Source organism: Nanorana parkeri, unplaced genomic scaffold (genome assembly GCF_000935625.1).
Source record: "Nanorana parkeri isolate BGI_ZX_2015 unplaced genomic scaffold, ASM93562v1 scaffold577, whole genome shotgun sequence".
In the NCBI taxonomy this organism is placed as follows: domain Eukaryota; kingdom Metazoa; phylum Chordata; class Amphibia; order Anura; family Dicroglossidae; genus Nanorana; species Nanorana parkeri.
This window is the reverse complement of record NW_017306845.1, coordinates 706,916-728,985: the sequence shown is the minus strand read 5'-3', so window position 1 is coordinate 728,985 and position 22,070 is coordinate 706,916. Positions and strand designations below refer to the sequence as shown.

At 38.7% G+C, this 22,070-nt stretch overlaps 1 protein-coding gene across 9 annotated transcripts in view; it reads left to right on the top strand.

Moving 5' to 3' along the window:
• CNKSR2 (connector enhancer of kinase suppressor of Ras 2) overlaps positions 1-22,070 on the top strand; it is a 284,331-nt gene that overhangs the window by 166,113 nt on the left and 96,148 nt on the right. For all 9 annotated transcript variants that reach the window (XM_018562440.1, XM_018562438.1, XM_018562437.1 and 6 more), the window contains one exon: positions 6,380-6,594. In XM_018562440.1, coding sequence (XP_018417942.1) covers positions 6,380-6,594 — 215 coding nt within the window. The remainder of the gene's footprint in view (positions 1-6,379; positions 6,595-22,070) is intronic.

Genomic DNA, 22,070 nt, shown 5'->3' with positions numbered 1-22,070 from the left:
GTAAGCCCCAGCATTGAGGTCCGTGGGCGCAGCCTATTTCAGCCTAGGACATGGAGCTCCACACACAGAGAGCCAGCAATGCATTTTTTCATTATCTGCTTAATTTGAATTTTACAACAGCTAATCCGTACTAAATGGATACCAATACACTAAGTGTCAAAATTAACTATATAAAGTCCACTGCCGTGCCAACTATGTAGTGTGAAATTTTTTAAACAATGCACCGCGCTGAACCTCTCAACAATATATCAAACAAAAAGTATGTCTAAATGCTGAAAACAAATATAATCAACTTCCAATAAATGATTTAAATCCAAAGTGATACAGTTCACAGTGTAAGTCTCTTATGAGACTTAATATGTGCCCAAAAAATCTAACAGTGCATAAATGTTTATATACATCAATATCAAACAGTGCTCAAATGCAGATTAATGTTCATATAAATCTGTATGATATACTACGATTTGGGAACTAATGCCTCTAAGAAAATCACGGAGTATCTTCCTTCAATGATCAATCTCCTCCAGTATATAATGAGAGAGTAGAGACACTCACCAGAAGTTTCTGACCATGCATTCAAATGGTCATACTGCGCATTTGTGAGCGTGCTCTCCTTCAATACCGATCCTCCAGCTGTCACTTTAGATGTCGGTAATCATCTCTCCCCTCAAACACCAAACAAAATCCAAGGAGCTCCCCCACTCGATAAAACGATCCACCCCACAAAGGGAAAAGGGATACAATAGTGTAGTATATCAAGATAAAATATTTATTAAAATGTAGTAACTTACAAATAAGTATAAAATCATCAGCAGGCTGATCGAGCGTCCACCATAAAACTAGCCTCAGACGAAAGGAACACAGCACGCACCACTTCCTACGTGCAGAGTTAGGGGGATCCAATTTATACATCTCACCATGAATAAATTAAGACTCAATTAACATAGTATCCAATTATGTCATAAAGACATGAAATTAAAACCAACACCCCTTTGTATGCAAATATTTTTACCCAAGAGTCCCAGTAATAAGTACATTAACTTATTAGCAAATACATTAATTTTGTCAACCCACAAATACCAATAAAAACTAAAGAGTATTATATACATTGATAATAATGCTAATCATTAGTAAGAAAACACTTCAAATCTAATTCTATGTTTAATCCTCCTGGATGCAGTGAACCCAGGTAGTGAATCCACTCAGTCTCATTCTGAGAGATCTGTCTCTTGAGGTTAGAACCCCTCCAATGTTTATGGATTTTGTCAATCCCTGTTAGTTTGAGCCCCAGGGGGAGGGGGGGGGGGTTCCATGGAATAATAGAAAGGGTTTAGAAAGCCCTTGTCAAAACCCTTTTTGATATTATTTATATGTTCATTAATCCTTACTGTTATCTGCCTAGTAGTTATACCTACATATTGGAGGCCACATGGGCAATCTTATCTCTTAATGTAGTGGCCCTTTTTATAGATCATCTTCGGTTTCTCAGGAATAATGGGTCCCAATATTCTGTCATGTTTTAGGATATTGCAGTGTCTCCAAAGAATTTTCTCCAGATTTCTGTACTTTGTTGTATAATCAGTAATAAAGCATAAAGGTATTGCCTCATTCTTAGTCGACTTATTCTTCAGCAGTTCACTTCTATCCAATTGGACTATCTTCCCCTGTATGTCTTCTGTATATTCTTTTCTATATCCTTTTTCTTGGAAACGTTTTAAGGTGTTTTTTGATTGTTCCTCATAATCACATAGTAAGGTACAGTTACGTCTGATGCAAACTAATTGTCCTTTTGGGACATTACTAATCCATTTTGGATGATGACAGCTATGGATAGGAATATACCCATTTCTATCTGTAGTTTAAAAAAAGGTTTTGGTACAAATGTTTCCTCCATTGATGGAAAATATGTAAATCTAAAAATTGAGCTTCTTTGACCCCTATACTACATAGTTACATAGTTACATAGTATTTGAGGTTGAATAAAGACATATGTCCATCAAGTCCAACCCATTGTGTGTGTGTGTGGGTGTAAAGATCCTCGCGTCATCTCGTTTTTAGGAGTACTTGTACCCCTGTATATTACCGTTTCTCAGGAAATCGTCCAAAAGCCTCTTGAATGATTCCAGACTATTAGCTGAAATCACTGCTTGCGGCAGTGAGTTCCAGACCCTAACCGCGCGAACTGAGAAGAATCCCCTACGCCCCTTGTGTTTGAATTTTTTTTCTACCAGTTTTAGGTGGTGTCCTCTAGTCTTTGTTACGGAATTTATCGTGAAGAGTTTATTGCTAATGTTGCTATGACTATGGAACATTTTGTATGTGAAAATCATGTCCCCCCTTAATCTCCTTAGTTCCAGCGTGAACATATTTAAATTTAGTAACCGTGTCTCATAGCTCTGGTCCTCCATCCCTTTGATGAGTTTGGTCGCCCTTCGCTGGACTTTCTCCAGTTCAAGGACATCCCCTCTGTGTACCGGTGCCCAAAACTGCACCGCATACTCCAGGTGAGGCCGAACCAGTGATGTGTAGAGTGGCAATATTATAGACTTATCCCTGCAAGACATTCCCTTCTTGATGCAGGACAGAACTCTACTAGCTTTGCTTACCGCAACCTGGCATTGTAATCTATTATTGAGTTTATGGTCTACAGTGACCCCCAAATCTTTCTCCATTTCAGACTTCCCTAGCGGCATACCCATTATTGTGTAACCCATTTGCGTGTTTTTTGTCCCGAAGTGCATAACTTTGCATTTATCAACATTAAACTGCATCTGCCATAAAGTTGCCCACTCCCCTATTTTATCCAGATCCTCTTGTAAAGTTATACTATCTTGGGTAAATCTATACTATCTTATGGGTAAATCTAATTCCATACTCATTATTGTCCAATGCATCCAAGAAGTTCACCAATAGGCTCATTGGTCCTTTCCAAACAATTAGTCCATCATCAATAAATCTTTTCCATATTAACTCTTTACATTTTTGATTAATAATTACTTCCGCCTCCCATTTAGCCATAAAAACATTTGCCAAACTTGGAGCAAATTTGGCTCCCATTGCTACACCCTTAATTTGAACTTCTTGTATTTATTTCAGGCTGGTGATGTGCAGGCCCGGATTCCCCACAAGGCCACCGAGGCCCGGCCTCAGGGCGGCAGGGAGCGCAGAGGGGCGGCAGTGGTGTCCTTGTGGGGAAGTTCCGGCCGTTTGCACAAGCAGGACCAACTGTAGACTGAGGCAGCCGATTGTTAGTTTACATGTGATCTCGGCGATCACCGAGATCGCATGTAAAAAGTCTGCGGCCAGCCGGTTCGTCCTCCCCTCCCCCTGCACTTACCTCTCTCCTCGCTGGCTCCATCCTCCGCCGTCGAGTCTCTCCTCACTGCAGTGAGCAGAGCGGTAGGGTTAAAAGTAACCCTGCAGCACCGTGTAGACAGTGAGAGGGGAGAGCTGTGCTCTTCCTCTCTCACCTGTCACAGGAATTCTAGCACAGTGCTGTGCTAGAACTCCTGTATTGGAGGTGGCAGGGTCAATAAAGAGAATCGGTCACCTCCAATTGCTATCACACAGGGGATTGTTTTCTACTGTGTGATAGCTATAAAGCGAGGTGGAAAAAAAATTAAATTGATTTTAAAAATAAATAAATAAATAAAAATGAAAAAATAAATATGAAATAAAAAAATAAAAAGGTGACTAAAAAAAAAGAAAATAATTATAAAAAATAAACAATAAGATAAAAACATTATAAAAAAGTAAATAAGATAAATACAAATCTAAAAAAAAACAAATTGATAAAAAAAACTAAATAAGTAAAAATTAAAATAAATGAAAAAATAAAAAGTGATAAAGTTAAGAAAATAGAGAAACAGTAAAGAAATTAAACTACCCTGCCACCCTGCCATCCGGTTGCCATTCTCCATTGATGGGATGGGAAGGGGGGTTGGCGGGGGCGTATTGCGGAACCTGGCCTCGGGGCGGCAGGGATAGTAAATCCGGCCCTGGTGATGTGGACTTATGTATAGTTTTATTGATTCCATTATACCATTATACCAGAGTTTCATAACTTAGCTCATCTACTATTTCAACTCTCTGGCCTCCTATAACAGTCATTATTAATCTACAAATAAACAATAAAGGTGATCAGCGCCAGTAAGTGTAATGTGGAAATACCAAGCACTAAGGATATAACTAAATATCTAAAAAACGTGAAACAATATTGTGCCGAGCTAATAATCATACATATCTAATAAATTGAAACATATATAAGTGAGTCACATATATGAGCCTTCAAACAAATGAGGCATATAAAATATCTACACAAAGACAAAAAAGCAATATAGACAATAAAAAGTCTCAAAGAAAAAACAAAAGCAAACAATGGCGATTGTGCAAAAAAATCCTTCAGATGATTCGCAGCCAATCTGCATATAACTCTCGGGTAAGGATAATCACACAATGCAGGCAGACCTTCACCTCCACCCAGTGAGTGATGACAACAAGTGAGTGCTCACCTGGGGAGGTAGACCTATAGAGCTAGGTCAAATGCGCTTTTTCCCTTGTTAATGGGGGAGGGAAGCCCATGCACAGAAAAGGCCATACGGTCTCCTCAGATCACAGGTACCAGTATAAATCCAGGTGGAAAGAGAAAAAGGACCAGGACATAGTGCGTAACGTCCAATAAAATGCAATTTATTAAATAAAAAATGCGTACTCACAATGATATAAACAGTACAGGCATTGGGTATTGCTGGATCAGACCAGCAGGGCAAATGGCAGCAAAGCGATAAAAAAACCTGTTCGTCCGGCTCAGCTCAGTGCAGTGACATCAGAAGCTCTGCCCTACGTACTTTACGTCAAAACACGTGACTTCATCAGATCCATTAAGAAGGGAAAAAGCGCATTTGACCTAGCTCTGTAGGTCTACCTCCCCAGGTGAGCACTCACTTGTTATCACTCACTGGGTGGAGGTGAAGGTCTGCCTGCATTGTGTGATTATCCTTACCTGAGAGTTATATGCAGATTGGCTGCGAATCATCTGAAGGATTTTTTTGCACAATCACCATTGTTTGCTTTTGTTTTTTCTTTGAGACTTTTTATTGTCTATATTGCTTTTTTGTCTTTGTGTAGATATTTTATATGCCTCATTTGTTTGAAGGCTCATATATGTGACTCACTTATATATGTTTCAATTTATTAGATATGTATGATTATTCGCTCGGCACAATATTGTTTCACATTATTAATCTACGCCGCATGTAAAATAAAAACCACTAGTATAAATGGTATTGGCTAGAGCCATGAAGTTGAAGGACTTTTGGCTTCCTGACATTTGGAAAGCCATATTTCCACTTTCAAACTTTATTTTTGGTCTCACTGGCAATAATGCACATGAATTACTTGTTTTTACTTTTATCTTAATGTTAACTTGAGACCATGCCTTGAAAGTCAGTCACACATTTTAAAAATGCTAACCCTGTGTTCCATTAACCTTTTATTTTCATGTGCATGCTTCAGGCAGTATTTGCTTCAACATTGATATGCAAAGAAAGACTGTACCTGTGATCAGCAGTTAGAGCTCCCCATAGTGCTTAGATAGGCTTAGCCATCGTGGTATCTCTGCTTGTGACCTGCATCTCTCTTCAAAGTCTGATTTTATCTTAGAGACGCACAAGCATTTGCAGACATCATACGTGAAGAATAAAACAGCCAAGTGGAGGATTACCGCTTTGAACTGACTTGATTTACCCCAGTAGGGACCAGGTTGGTGGCAACTATATATGCATCGCTGTCCAGCAACAGAAGAAGAAACTCCACAAAACAACTATATTTTCTGCAGTGTAATCCAGTAAGGTAGCTTTTCCAAGTTATTAACACCATTCATTTTTGGAGCTCTGCGTTGGGCGATGGACACCGCTTTATTGCTAGGACTGAAAAAAATAGCCTAAAGCCCACAGATGAAATTACTACATATTCGTAACCTAAGAAAGTCACAGTACTCATTCAAAAAGTACATATGTCTTGCATATGTTATGCAAGACATATGTACTTTTTGAATGAGCAATGCTTCAAATTTTGTTGGTACTTCAGATTGCCTCCAGGGCTGCACATTTTGGTTTCCGACTTAAATAGTGTAATCTTCTGTAGCTAAATATGTATATATTTGCCTACTAAGGAAAGTAAAAGAAACCAATAATTAAAAATCTCAAATGCTTTTTTTGAACATGGTACCTCACAGGGTAAAATAGTCACTCCAATATACCTTTAGTTGTGTATAAATGCAATTTTTCTCTGTACCGTATTAGATGAAAATTATTACTCTAGTTGGCTTTTTTATTGGTTTTGCCAGAATAATTTGACCATTACTTTCTTTTCTGCTCAGAAAGTTCACTCCTCCGATATATGAGCAATGACAAAATCATTCAGGAAGAATTCATGATGCAGAGAAATACCAAAAAAGACACTGGGAAGAAATCTAAGAAGAAAGGTGAGAAAAACACAAGTCCAAGTGATTATGCCCTGCTTCCTGGAGCACAGATGGATTCCCTACGGCAGGAGGCTCTCAGTCCATCTGTAGCAGACACCGCATCATATCATGTGAGTAGTGTTTTGTTTTTTGTTTTTTGTCTGCTTCCTAATTTGACATTTTGAATTTGGCTTTCTTTAGATATTAAGATTTAACATAAGCTTAAAGATATTAAGCCAGTCATGCACGTGTATATTTCTCTCTTTCAGCCCCAAAGACTGAATAAGAGAAATTACCCTTTCCCCCATCCATGCTCTACAGCATGGAAGGAGAAAATCTCGACTGCTGTTATTGTATTCAGGCAACCACTGGTAACTGCAGCTATCTGAATTCCAGAACAGTGACTGCCTCTGCCTCTCAGTGACTGCCATTACTGACCTCTTCTGAAAATGCGAGGTCTCTGACTATTGCTGCCTCTCTGGCTTCAATCATTTTTTGAACAGCAAGTGAACTCAGAAAGCTCTCAGAAAACCTTTTTATATATTTACTTTTTTCTCTGGTATTTTAGAATTGCTTCTTTCTAAATAAAAAGAACCTGTAGCCAATCAGTTTGCTGTATTAATTCAGTGGCAATTATTATTGGAGATGAGCATAATGGCACTGATTTAACAAAATGGGTCAAAATCATTTTGGGTGACTAGACTTTCACTGTTATGTAAATCAGTCATTAATTCTAATAGAAAACTACTCGCATGTTTTTCAGCAAACGCAATTAATGACATGTTCATTTAGTTGAGTATTTACAAGGAAGGCCTTAACGGAATCCAGACAGTAATTGATGAGAGATCAGATGACCCATTGTGTAAGCTGCCCTGTTTGTACTTAGATCAATTACCTGGATGTCAGTGGGCTACAGTTTGAGCCCAGTAAAGCATGTTTCCTCTTTGAAACATGGCAGAAAATATTTCTTTAGAAGAAAGGTTTATTCGGTAAGCCAAATAGCCTGGGTCAAATCCCATGTGTAGTAACTCGTAGCAACTAGACTAAGGTATAGCAAACTGAAATTTTAAGGGCTACTGTGCTCCCTTATCAGACATGCCTGATTGTACACTAACAGCACCAATGCACCTTCATATAGCATCATATATGCTAAGGCTGGGTTCGTGTTATTGCTGATCTCTTAAAAGCCACAAAGTGTGTCATGTGTCATGTAAACAGGATAGTGTTGTCAGCTTTCACTTTAATGTTTGGTGACCATTTGCAGCTGTATTGCATAAGCAATTATTTTATTGCACTTGGGCCAATACTATGATAGGTAACAGTGCTGAGAAATGCTTATTTTATTAAACTTTGCAGTTAAAGTTATCCCTTTTTTTAAGAGCCATGATACTACATTTAATAACAGCAAATTACAACAACATTCAAAAAAGGAACGAAAGAAGCATTACATTAACTGTACATGTTACATTTTCGTTCATTTTAATTGTCTGGAAGTAGCAAGCCCTATAGAAGTTATGCAGATGTTAGGGATTCCGCCTTATGTTTTTCATAACATAATTGCAAAAGTGTTCCAGAAAGGAACATTTGTTTTGCAGTGTCTACTCAGGGGTAAGGAGTTGTAATGTGTAGCGTTGTCTGCAGGTAAATGTACATAAATGTTATGACAGATGATGGCAGGAGTTGGGTCAAGGTTCACATACAGGCCTCAAAGGTTCCCCATTATTGCTAGACTGCAAGAGTAGAGAGAATGCTGTCAGACTGAAGTGTATTGGGGCAGTTAAGGCTGTAGATGTCCCAACTGTACAGACTCCCTCTCTGCCAATGTAAGCAGTAGATTTATCTCTAGACACATTTTCCAAAGCTTTGAAAACTGTAATGCAAGACAGAGACTTTACTGTTCGTCATTTGTGGAAGGAGTGTGTCCTTCAGTAGTTCTGCTCAGATTGGAACCAGTCATTACCGTCTAGTGTTTAATAAGCTGATGTCTATGCCAGTAAGTCTTGTTTATGTGGTCTCCTCAGTTGTAAATTTCTTCAATTCTCTTGCAAGGTTGTGATAAGTGCCGTAAAGTCTATCAATGTCACCTTCCATGTCTGCTATGTAGTTGCTGGGTCAAGAGCTTTCATTAGTTCTGTTGAGATCCAATGATATAAACTCATGCCCAATTGCTTGTACTTCGAAATACAACATAGATGGGAGGATCTGCACCATAAATTCAATTTCACATGGGAGTTGTAGCTTTCATTGAGGAAATATTGTGATATTTTATTTGTATGTGAAGACTTTCCCCGAGACTGTAACGCGTAGAAAGTTAATACTTAAGCTAGTTGAGTAACTTTAGATCAATAACTGCAGGCTGGCGAGTTAAATGATTTATTGAATACAAAGAAATAATAAAAAAAATAAAGCCTCAAAGTTGAAAAGCTACATAAATAGAATAGACTGTTTGCAGGGTTTTCTAGAAATACAGGAAAGGAAGCTATTATGGATTTTAGTACACCTGGGGCTGAAACAAAAACTGCCTATTTAACAGAAAAAGAGCTGAGTTTTTTTTTTCTTTTTTTTATTCTTTAGAAACAAAGGTACTTCATTATTGAGGCCAAATTGCAGTGATTTTGAATAAAAGCTTTCCTATTGAGAGCTGACCCTTAAAGTGGTGTTATTGTGAAAAGTTTCTAAGCGATTTCAAATGCAGATGGAATCACTTAAAACAAATGCTGCTCCTTCACGTTTTAATGTTTTAGCTTTTTGCAGAATCTGTTGGCCTCCTGAGTACTGGTCATGACTTTCTGTTTTAGGGTGTCTCCTTTAGATTGCAGTGTGCTATGGAGCCACTCTTGTGTGTGTGCTAGTAAGCTGTGTGTGTCTCCACAAACACAGCAAGGCAAACCACTCCCCTGCTGCCCTCTCCTCCTCCTCCCTTCTCTAAGCTAATAGATAGACAGCTGCTGGAGTCTGCTCTTTCCCTTGTGATCTTGTACTGAACAGGAAGTTCAGGGAAGTGGAACTGAAAGAAACATGATGACTGGAAGAGCCTGGGCATAAATCTATAGAAATACATTGCTGAATTGTTTGCTCTGAATTCATTATTGGAAACAAATGTGAACATTTAATACAACTTTAAAGTGGATCTGTACTTAAATGTTGGCAAAAAACAATGTTATTAAAGTATTTCAATAAAAGACTAATATTCCGTTGGAGAATATGTTGATCCATGCTGCCTTGAGTGTAAAAGCATAGGTACTTGGTTGCTGGGCCCTGATCCTTCAGGCGGGATAAGTGTCGAGGCATGTGGCCTGCACAGAATGAGCCGGATTGGCATATTGTCCAGGAAAAGTAAGTATTTCAGGTTAATTTTTAAACCACAAATGTTCTATGGCAGTTTTCTTGGCACTACGGGGTGTTCTAAGGTAGGAGCCCCATCCAGGTACAAGATTACAGTTACTATGACTAGTTTCTGAGGTGTGAAGGTCTTCTGCTGGGCATTGCTGGCTTTTTATTGGTTTTTGTAATACCAAGACCTCAGTGATTAAGAAAGCAAATGCTTGTTAAGTGCTTTTTTCATTGCATTCAATAGAAGCATTAGATCAAAGATACATATGTGGTTCTTGTAACTATATGACTGAATTAATACAAGAATTGTTTTATTTCCACTCGCCAAATGCGAGCGGGCGAGTGGAAATTTTGAGCCCTGGTGTAAGGTGTGCATTTCTAGATGCATATATGACAGATATAGAATCCAAAATAATGTAATACTAGGGGCTTTCAGAGGCGGCAGACTTAGTATTTGTTGTAAAATACAGACCTAATTTATTGCATAAAATAAACATACACAATTAAAAACAATGTTCACAGATACATGATTACTCCCTTAGTAGCCTTCGCTGCCATATATGAACTATACATTGTGCTGTAAAAACTCATACATCAAAAAAGTACAAAAACAATACTTACTCATAGAACATTCATTGCTCTCTATACAGTTCAGCATGTTGTTTGTCCATTGCAGTGTTAATTTTGTCATCATATTTAGTCTTCGTCTTTTGATGAAAATTTATTTTTATTTTTAGTTGCATTTTAGTCATCAGATTCATTTTAGATGATAAAAATCAAGTCGGTTTATTTTTAGTGTAATGCATTATAAAAGCAATTCTCTAGCATTTCCAAACCCTTTTTATTATATATCCCTGGATAATTTTTTTATTTTATTTAACTTATTTTTTACTTTTTTTAACTTCATTGCTATCACATGGGGGGGTCTCCCAAGCCCCCTATGTGAAGGCAAATTGCAGGTGACAGGTTCTCTTTAAGGTGACATTAGGGGGTGTCGCCTTTCCACTTTGCTGTTTTGACATTGTATTCAACTGCTGAGGCAGCTGAATGTCAAAACATCAGGCAGTGGCTTGGAGCACTAGCCAGGCTGTTATTGGCTATTTTAAATTGCAATAGCAAGCTGGCTATTGCACCCGCCCACTGCCTGCTGTCAATCATCAGAGGAGGGAACTGAAGGAGGATGTTCTCTATCAGGTCCTCATCTGCTGAGTGACAGCAGGCAGTGGCCAGGTAGAATAGCCAGCCTGCTATTGGCTATTGCATTTTAAAATGGCTATTGTTTCCAGCCGCTGATTGGAGACTTGTCGCCGGTGATAAAACACTGGCAGAAAAGCAGGAGGAATGGGGCAGCACAGAAGATAACGGGCGGCCAGAGGAGGAGAAACGCTGCTGCCACCCCCCCAATGAGATGTCACCTGAGGCTACTGCCTCAGGCTGCCTTATTATGGGGATGCCCCTGTTTAAAGAGTATGTAAACTCTAACCATGAACTTCACTTACTTGCTCCCTTTTGGTCTGGTAAATATATATTATTGATTAGTGCACAAAATACTTCTTGACAGAAAACCAGTGCGATGTGCAGCGTTATCTTAAGCAGTATTATTCCTGCCCAGGTCACCTCTGTGAACTGCAGAATGCCATGCCACTATGATATGGCGATAAGTAGAGGGGCAAAGTGTTCTGTAGTCCTAACATCCAGTCCTAGGGTTACAACACTGCTCCCCCATAAAGTATGATTGGTGAGCTTGGTCACCCTAGGACATGAAGTATTACATGCAAAATACCATCAGGTTAACTGGCTTATCTCTTGGTATATACTGGAGCATATATAGTGTGTGTGTGTGTGTGTGTGTGTGTGTGTGTGTGTGTTTATGCACGTGACATGTAATTGTGGTAAGGACAACAAATTCTCACCAGCCAAGAATGTCCTTCATACAGTGCTGTGTAAGATAGAAGCACTGCATAAAATCTGTAATCCATACTTTGCATTTAAATCCAGCAAAGTTTTTTTTTTTTTTTTGCTTTCAATTTTGTAATCTACTTTGCTATACTATATAAATGGGGAAAGAAGGTATTCAATGTATATAATCGGTTACAAAAAAAACACTCAATTCACACGGTGGGTCCCCTCGTGTAATTAATAGCAAAATCACGAATATTCCCCAGAAGGGGATCCCACCATGGTTAAAAAGCGTAGAACAAATTAATCATAAAAATTGAATTTATTTCTATATATTTTAACATTGCATACGTAGCAAAGAACATACAAACATGAAAACACATATAATTGACTGCTCACGGCTAACTAGTAGAAAAATACATGTGGATATAAATATGCATATATAAATATTGTAAGGTTCGCCCTGGAATGCTATTTGTATCTGTGCACCGTGGTATCGGATATCAGGAGGGTATCCGTGAGTTGGGAAGCTTAAACATTGGAGAAAGGAGTATCAATCTCCCAAAAATAAAAAACGGAGAATAAGCATACACGTGTATGGAAAAAGTGAAAAGGATATTGGAAAAATATATATATATGAAAAAATAGAAAGTCTAAAAGAGAAGCTTCATTTGAATGAAAAAATATTGCACTCACTGTATTTTCCACTTGTGGATCAGGAGATCGGGACGATGGTTACCATGAGTATATGTAACCCAGCTGTAGATATAAGATGGTTCAGGAGGTATTTAGCCTTATCTCGGCTTTATTTTCCGCTGTTGAAAAATAGCCATCACTGAACGTTCGGTCTGGGCTGTAGAGTGGCTGTGTCCAGGGCAGAAGAAAAAGGAGGAAATATTCCTGGCTGGATCAAGGGTACATATCCTCCAATATTATCCTTAGTTGTTAATCGGTCATATAAATGAATCTGAAGACCGAGATGATATCACCAACAGTATGTCGTGGACCCGCTGTAAATGCACAAGGTTCAGGAGGGGCCCTGTCTGGCGAAGCCCCGGTGGGGGGGGAGGGGGGTGAAACGCGTCTTAGGCATGGGCTAGGTTTTTGTGGTTGACTGCCTGGGCCTAGGCCGCCCTGTTCTTTTGCTCAGTTTGATCTGTAATGCTACTTTACCTAACACACACAATTGGAGACCTGTAAAATTCCAATCTGGAGATGGACTACCTTTTGAACCATCTATGGATCTTAGAAAAAAGAACAATATCGAGATACCATTGTCCTATATTAAGGAGACTCCCCTTCGATCTGGACACAGCTATTAATATAAAATATACGGGAGCATATGTTCAGTAAAGGCAAATATATCCACAGCGGATAAGAAAAGCCGAGATATAGCTATTCTGTCTCCTGAACCCTGTGCATTTATAGCGGGTCCACGGCATACTGTTGGTGATAGCATCTAGGTCTTCAGATTCATTGATATGACCGATTAACAACTAAGGATAATATTGGAGGATATGTACCCTTGCTCCAGCCAGGAATATTTCTTCCTTTTTCTTCTGCCCTGGACACAGCCACTCTACAGCCCACACCGAACGTTCAGTGATGGCTATGTTTCAACAGCGGAACAGCGAAAAATAAAGCCGAGATAAGGCTAAATATCCCCTGAAGCATCTTATATCTACAGCTGGGTTTACATATACTCATGAAAAAATCATTCAGGTCTCCTGATCCAGATCCACGAGTGGAAAATACAGTGAGTGCAATATTTTATCATTCAAGTGAAGCCTCTCTTTTTGACTTTATAAATATATATTTTTCCACATATATTTCTTCAATATCTTTTTCACTTTTTCCATACACGTGTATGCTTATTCTCCGTTTTTGATTTCGAGAGACTGATACTCCTCTTTCTCCAATGTTTAAACTTCCCAACTCAGATACCCTCCTGATATCCGATACCACGGTGCACAGATACAAATAGCATTCCAGGGCGAACCTTACAATATTTATATACGCATATTTATATCCACATGTATTTTTCTACTAATTAGCCGTGAGCAGTCAATTATATGTGTTGTCATGTTTGTATGTATGTTATGCAATGTTTTAATATATAGAAATACATTCAATTTTTATGATTAATTTGTTCTACACTTCTGGGGAATATTCGTGATTTTGCTACTTTGCTATACACTGTTTTTCATGAAATGCACCATGTACCAAATGGAGCTTGCTATTTTAGTAAAAGTCTGACAGCTTTAGTAACCAGGAAAATCAGATTTGCTGACCTACTGTAATTCTTGCGTTTTCCTTTGTCTTCAGCTCCAGGATATTGAAGTAACAATAAAAACATAACTCGGGCTGCTGACAGGCTTAATTTATAGCAATATAGAGCATGTTGTGCAGCCATCTACAGGCCAGTGCCTCTGGTATTTTGCACTACACCACACATTACTTGACACTTTCTGTCATCAGAATCCTAACATATCCCACATGAACATCAAAAGCAAAATGAGCACCGCTATTATTTGTTTTAACGTAATTGCAAGAGATCTGTAGGGAGATATAAAATAGCGTTTATTCCTTTATGCATCCATTTAAAAAAATCCATTTTAAATAGTACCATGGTCTGTTTTTTTTTTTATCGGTTTTCCTGCAGTTACCTTCATGTGAGGATTCAGATTAGGAGAGGCAGCATTGTAATAAAATCACACTTTTAACTATATTGCACAGTACACACAGAGCTGGCTGATAGGGAGGGGAGGTAACAGGAATGATCCTACGAGTAGGGTTGTGCGTGGTCTTTGTGTGAACCAAGTTTGCCCAAGCCCGTGTTGGCATGATATATGTAAATATACAGCAGTGAGCCTCTGTGCTTGGCCTTTTAGGTAGAGCTGGGCAGCGCTAAGGAAGAGATGAATGTTGTTGATCTGTATATATATAAAAAAAAAGTCACAGCACTACATCACTACGTTAGTACAGGTCAGCAATGCAAACTGTGGCAGTGGGGCAATCGGGAAGTTGACAGAAGTTTTGTCACCACTGCAGAGGAAGTTGGACAAAAAAACTTGGATAAGGACAACGAGGGCAGTAATAAACATTACCTGGTGCACTGAATAACATTTATTCTTTTTGGTTAAGGCTTTAGCTCTATTTTAAATTCGTTTTCATTTTCCATGCTTCAGACTGAATGTAGTTTGTTATTTCAGATGACCTTATACTTATATTAAAATATATGCATTTTAATATAAAATAAACTTATATTAAAGTTTATTTTACATTTGCATTCTGATATTATACATAGAGGAAGCTAATATAAATTGCAACACTAATTTTGGCAGTAATTTCTAGTCTTGTGGTTTAATACTATAGCTTCTGTAAGTGTATGACTCTCTGTGATATACGTATCGCCTGTAGAGCACTTATACTTTTTTTAATGCGACTTTTGATCAAAATCAGTATAAAATATTGCCAAAAGATGATGTGCATACAAATAGCAATGGAACAAGATAGAAAGTATGTGATGCTGCTTATTTTACATTTGCTATACCGTATTAAAAGATTGAATCATTTTATACATTTATTTTCTGACTGTTGTCATGTTGTAATATAATTTCTGGACTGTCTTGAATACTAGGATTTGCTTGGCAAGGATCAATACTGATGCTGCCCAGATGAAAAATAAACACGTTTCACCACAGAGTGTATTCCAGGAATCATTACAAATCCAGCTCAATAAAGGAAGGCATTTATTTTTAGATAAATGGTATCTAACATTTTAGTATATATTTATAGCGTTGGAACTATGGATACAAATGGTATACTCAAGTGACAGAAGTTTAATTAAAACTACAATTAAAACTTTTTTGGGGTGTGGGTCGGTTTGGAGGGCAAACTTTTGTCAGGTTTGTATTTCTGTCTGTCTGTCACTATTGTGGAGATTTCCCTCATTTTCTCTCACTGTGACAACAGAACAAGACATTAGGGAAAAGCTTGTCACTGGGGCAGTAATATAGACAGAAGAAAAGCCCTAAAATTTGCCATATGTGTTTACCCCTAGGGATACAAAGGGTACCCCTTTGGACCCCCAAAATGTGTAGGATCCTTACAATTATACAATTATGTATCTTTTTAGCAATATAATCTGACTGCAGCGCTAATACTGCCGCAATCTGGCCAAAAGAAACAAGAATAGAAACATTTCTGCAGATGAGCGTGTGTGTATGTATATATGTGTGTGTGTGTGTGTGTGTGTGTATATATATATAATATATATATTCAGTATATATATAAAATTAGTGGATTATTTTCTCGACATGGACACTCCCTGGCACACCTGTAGTAAGAGGCTCAGTAGTGTAAACTATTCTGGGCTAGAAACAGGCTGAGAGTGGGAACTGCGCAAACAGCAAGGAGGCTAAAGATTTATGTAACAATTTTATGTTTTGACAACCCTTGCAATGGTTGACTTTTAAGGTTTGTTTTTTCTGCAAAGAGAGCAAGAAGCCCTTAAATGTACTTTGACATTTGGACTGCCCATGTGTGAGCCTCCATCCTCCAGTAAATGTAGAGGTCAGCTATGTGAATCTCCCTCAACACATGGCTGGACCATAAGAAATCTTGTACTGTGCATGTTTTGAGCTAAAAGAAACAGAAGTTCAATTATGGCAGAAGTTGTTGACCTGTGGATTATTAAGGGACTGTGCACTGTTTGTGACATCTTTAAATCCACTGGTGAACTGGTTAGCACCAGGTACCTGCTGACAGAGGACTGAATTGTCCTGCAGCGTGAATACTTTGTGCGTGTAAAATAATTGTATGCTGTTTTGGTGAGTTGTGCAAATTGATGAGCTTGGATCATGGAGGATTTTGCTTTAATCTAATGCTGCCAAGCAACAGGCTCCTTTTGCTCAGCAACAAGCCCATCAGCAGGACTTGGTACAGCAGCAAAAAGATCCCGTCCCAGAAGCAACAGGCTAAGGCTCGAGCAAAAATTTACAGAAATACTTTCCTGGGCAATGTATATTTGTTTGAGCTGGATGCATTATAATAAAAAAAAAAGTTTGAGCGTTTACTACTTTAACATATATATTTTTCTGTGTACTCAAGCAGCTTGCCTGGAGTTACACTTTAAAGGAGAAGCATTGGGAGAGTAAAAACGTATAGTTTGTGGCGGCCTGTAGCTGTCACACGCCGCCTCTATAGCTTGAAAACTGAGCAATCACAATCCGCTTATCGCTCAGCTCACGGCTTCTCCCTGCAGAGAGTAGTCATTGTCCGCCACCGCTCCGTGCAGGGATTCCCCCCTCCCCTCTCCATTCCTTCAGCACTCATTGGAGGGACATACAGTAGTGGGCAAATATAGCTGGCTCTGGATCTTACCGGGCTACAGCACGGCTCTGCGTATTGATCATATAGCAGGCATTAGTCCACTAGAGATTGACTTTTTTTGACTAGTTCTCTTTTAAACTTCTAAGTGCTGCTCTCTGCTAGTTAGAAGCATTACTATACAATTATAGAACATTCTCCTGGCTGGATTGTAATTATTTATATCTGTTGCAGTTTGATTTTTGTAATTGCAGGCACAGGGGATGCAAATACACCCACAACTATAGCAAACCCTTTGCTTAGAGATGCAGGATAGGTGATTGCTTCAGTCTGTTGTATTGCACTATTTATATTAATGCAGTAAGGGTGCAATTCTAGTATTTTTAAAAACCCCACATTTAATGTTATTAGAGGCAAGCAGCCCCAAGACTGCAGACAAATACTGAACTAAATAATGTCAACAATGTAAATTGCCTGGCAATGTTGAAATATAATAGCATAATGATGGCGAGAAAAATAATGGTGTCTCTGCCCACTCTGAATTCACACGTAAAAGTAACCATATAAGAGTGTTTTCAGAAACTAGTTCCAGAATATTTCTTCCTTCCAGACACTGTAGGAGAAATAATGACAGTCTTAACAGTCAGTAAAATACCAGCTGTGCAATGGTGGGCAATGTTTTCCTAATTCTTTGCTGTAGTAGCGTAGTATTGTGCCGTGTTAACTATGTTTGGCATTAAAGTGTATCTAAAGTGTATCTAAAGCCAGAACTTTGTATTTATTATTTTTTGTTCTAAATCATAAGGGTCACAACCTTGGTAAAACAAATTCTCCCTTTTTATTTGTCCTAGTGATCCTTATCAATGAGACTGAAAGTGAGGGGAATTCCAACATTTTGCAACATTTTCATCACCTAAACAGAAAAGGAAAATCTTTTTTTTTTTTTTTTTTTTTAATAGAATTCTGCTCACTTGCTGTCATATTGACAGGAAGTGAATGGAAATGCTGCAAATGCAGCATAGATGGCAAAAAAAGTAACATTGCACTTGGTGGTCTTGAAGTGCTTATGAGGGGCACAGGCTACCTACTCAGGGCCTCTTCTTTTTATCCAGATAACACTTTGTTGCATCAGGCTTACATATTCCCTGTCTGGTAATCTGGGAACCCTTTTTGCGTATGTAGCACTCACCCCCGAAGCCTGTCTAGGGATTTTAGCAACCTGGCTGCCCCAATAGCACTCACCTCCCTTCTGTGCTGACCTATAAAGACCTGACCTATCCAGGCTGTAGATCTGATGCTGAGGAAACTTTATTGTAGATGTTCAGGGAGATAGGTGTAGGGCTAGGAACATCCAGGTTGGTGTAGACTCCTATAAGTGGTAGAGCAAAGTAACTGCTGCCTCCACAGACCTAGGACCCTTTAAGCCAAATGTGGCAGTCTGTGTTTTAGAGCACCTGGGTGTGCAGTACTTGAATCTGAAGTCACCAGTCATCTTCATCCTTAGTATCAGTAGTAGCCACTGGGCCCCCAGACTCGGGCCTCAGTGTAAGCACATGGCTAGTCCCTAGGCTTCAGGCCTAGCTAAATCAGACAGTCCATTGCAGCCTCCCTCCAGGTGGTGCCAGGGAGAAATACTCTTACATAGTCCACCCCAAATATTTATGTCCTCTCCCAGGTTGTACCACTGGCCATAAACCTCCTAGAGATTTGCCAGGGAGACAGATATTCATAACAATCTCTTATTGGTTGCTCTGCTCCATGGCAATGATACACCCAGCAGTAAACAGATGCAAACGAAAGCAGATTAATTAGGGGAAACCAAATAAGCATACACTATAGATCAGCATCAGACTGATTTTACAATCTGACAACACTAAATTTAACAAAGCAATCCTACTTACAGGGGGCCACAAGTACTTTTTTTGTGAAGCAGATAAGGTGTTCCCACGCCCACTGTAGGCAGATAAATGTCTCCCTTATCCAACTTGCCAGGTTGATGGTACCGGTCAGATTAAATTGCTTTGGAGAAAGATGCACAAAATAAATTGAGGAAGTTGACCTACCAATTGGACATGTAGGGAGTAGTAGGAGGGAATTGGTTCACCTGAACCTGGATTCATAGTACATCAGGCATATACATGGCAAATAGATATTCACTGCAAATTGCCAACATCCCCCACTGTGCTAATTGATTTCAGCCAGCAGGTGGAGCTAGAGTCTTGAAAAGGAGCTATTGCCTAAGAGCAGTTGCTCCCCCTTGGTGCTTTTAATATTTGCATGGAGTTCAGGATTAATAGTGTGTTATTAAGGCCTGTAATGTTTTTGCTGCAATATTAACAGCTACAAAACAGCCAGAATTTGCATCTCAGTTACAGGCCACATATGTACTGGATGCCCTATGTTACTCTTAGAGCTGCAATACGGGTCTTTTCTGCCCGTGCGTGCCTGCTAGGGGGCGCGCACAAACAGAAAATAAATGCCGTCTGGCGACGGCAACTCGCCAATGCAGCAGTGCCGTCCGTCCGTTTTTCTACTACGGGCGGACAGCAAGAGGTTAAAGAAGTTCTAAAGTTCCAGGCTATACCGTCCTGTTATAACATCCGCATTGTAATAGGAAAACATACTATTGTTTTTGTTCATTTGTAGTTGTTTTTGATAATGCCATCAAAGCTTACTTAAAAAAAAAAAAAACTTTTTATGTAGTGAGTGCTGCCTTCTGTCTGCCCATCACTGTCATCAACTTCCTGGATTCCCAGTGTGCTTTGTGTCTTTTTTTGCTGCTTCATGTGATGCAATCTCGATTTCTCAAGACTAAATAGCCCACCATGCATTGCGTCCAGCATAATGTTACATTGTTCAGACGTTAAGCTATAGTTCAGAAGGCAGGCTCTGTGAGAATGGTGACTCAAAGTACATATTCACAGGGCTGATTGAAATTAAGTTCATGCTACAATGGGCATCTTTAATACGTTAGTTTACAACTTCTAGATCAATATGGTTATTATAAGTGGGATAGAACCTATGGAAGTTAAATATAGAAATACATATTTATGTAGACAGCCGACACCCCTTTTCCACTGAAATTATGGTAATTGTTTCTCACTCATCTGATAAGTGGCTTTAGGTAATAATGTTGCTGAATTTCTTCTTCCTCAATAACTCCAATGAGCTAGCTGAACGATGAGAGGGCAAGAGTAATTTATGAGATCCATTCCTTTGATTACTTCTTCTGCTAGCATGTCCATAGTGTTAGACTGACACCATATGCAAAACCGTTTTACTTTGCCTAAAACTGCAGAAGCTGATTTAAAGACCATTTCCGGTATTCATGCCAGCTGCATTTACAATAAATTTAGACTTTGTTATTAAACTGGATTAAAGTGTGTTTTAAATTATGCTTGCGTCCACTTATTTACATGATAAATTTCATGTTTACATTGGTTAAGCTTTTCACACGATTTAACCTTTAAAAAACATCAAACGTTTTATCATTAGACAGACTTTTTTTGCATATTTTTACAGTATTGATCTGATAAAATCATTCAAGTAGTCCTCTTTTACACAGTAATGCTTCTCAACATAGTCAGTAGTTTTGTTGTCTTTTTCTAAGTCTTCACCATAATCATTCTTAACTAGATGTCACAATGACCGCATAGTATTGCATTTTTTTTAACTTTTGTGTTTAAATGTAGAAAAGTTTGCATTTTAATGTAGTGTTTCTTCTTTAATCCTTGGTTGGATAGTCAAACATCATCTAAGGAGTGTGAACACAACTCGAGCTTTGCTACGAGGCCCTTAGTACGCATCCTTGTTCTGTCAGGTTGCTTTCCAGTACTCGGAGAGGTAAAAATACTGACACATCCTCTAGGCGTATACAGTACTGTGTGACATATCTGTGAAAACAGAGCTTAGTAATTCAACTTGGCATCAAAAGCAAGGCTGTTTCTCTTTTGCTCACCAAGCACCAGACCAAAAATCATCTCATGAGTATAATGCAAAAGGTTAAAATCCAAATATCTAAAGTCTCAACACCATCCGTGGACCAGAGTAACAATGTAAAATAGCATCCTTCACCACTTGAGGATCGGGATGTTAAACCCCCTTCCTGTCCAGGCCATTTTTCAGTATTCAGCGCTGCGGTACTTTGACATTTATTCCGTCATGCAACGCTATACCGAAATGAATTTCATACCAGTTTTTGGGACAGATAGAGCTTTCTCTAGTGGTATTTAATCACCACTGGGGCGTTTTTATTTTTTAATATATAATGAAAAAAGTACTGAAAATGTTTAAGAAAAACCCCTGTTTTTTCTTTTATGTGTGATCTGTAACATGTCTGTATATTTTTGCACGTAGGCGCACTCAATACATGTTTGCGTTTTTATTTGCATGTATGTGGGGGCAGGGAACTGTAAAAATATTTTACGTTTTTTTTAACAGAAAAAATACATAGAGCGCAACTACCTGAGATAATGATTAGATGCTGAGCATCCTGCTGTGAGTGGCAGATTGGTTGAAATATTGCTCCTCTCCCGGTTTTCTGAAGAGTCTATGCACACCATCTCCCACAAAGTCAGTAAGTGAGAAACCTGACCACATTACAGTTGTGCGCTTCCATGTATTTTTTGTTAAGTTATTTTTTTGTTATGTAACTTTATTTTTTTTTTAAGTTTTTTCTTAAGCTTCCCTGCCCTCAAGGAGCTTACAATCTAAGGTCTCTATCTCACATGCATACGTACAGGGCTGATTTAGGCAGGAGCCAATTAACCTACCAGCATGTCTTTGGAGCGTGGGAGAAAACTGTAGTACCCGGGAGAAACCCACGCAAACACAGGGAGAACATGCAAACATTTATGCTGTACGGCTGTGCACATATGTGTGAATGAGGCTAATGCATTATCTATAGATAGTGTGTCCATTGGAGAACTGTGACACCTTATGCGTGTCTTATGAACAAATATGTTTACTCGTTCAAAAATAAGATAGAAATGAAATACCGATATATAAAGATTTTTATTTCTGCACCCGAGATTTAAAGACGCAT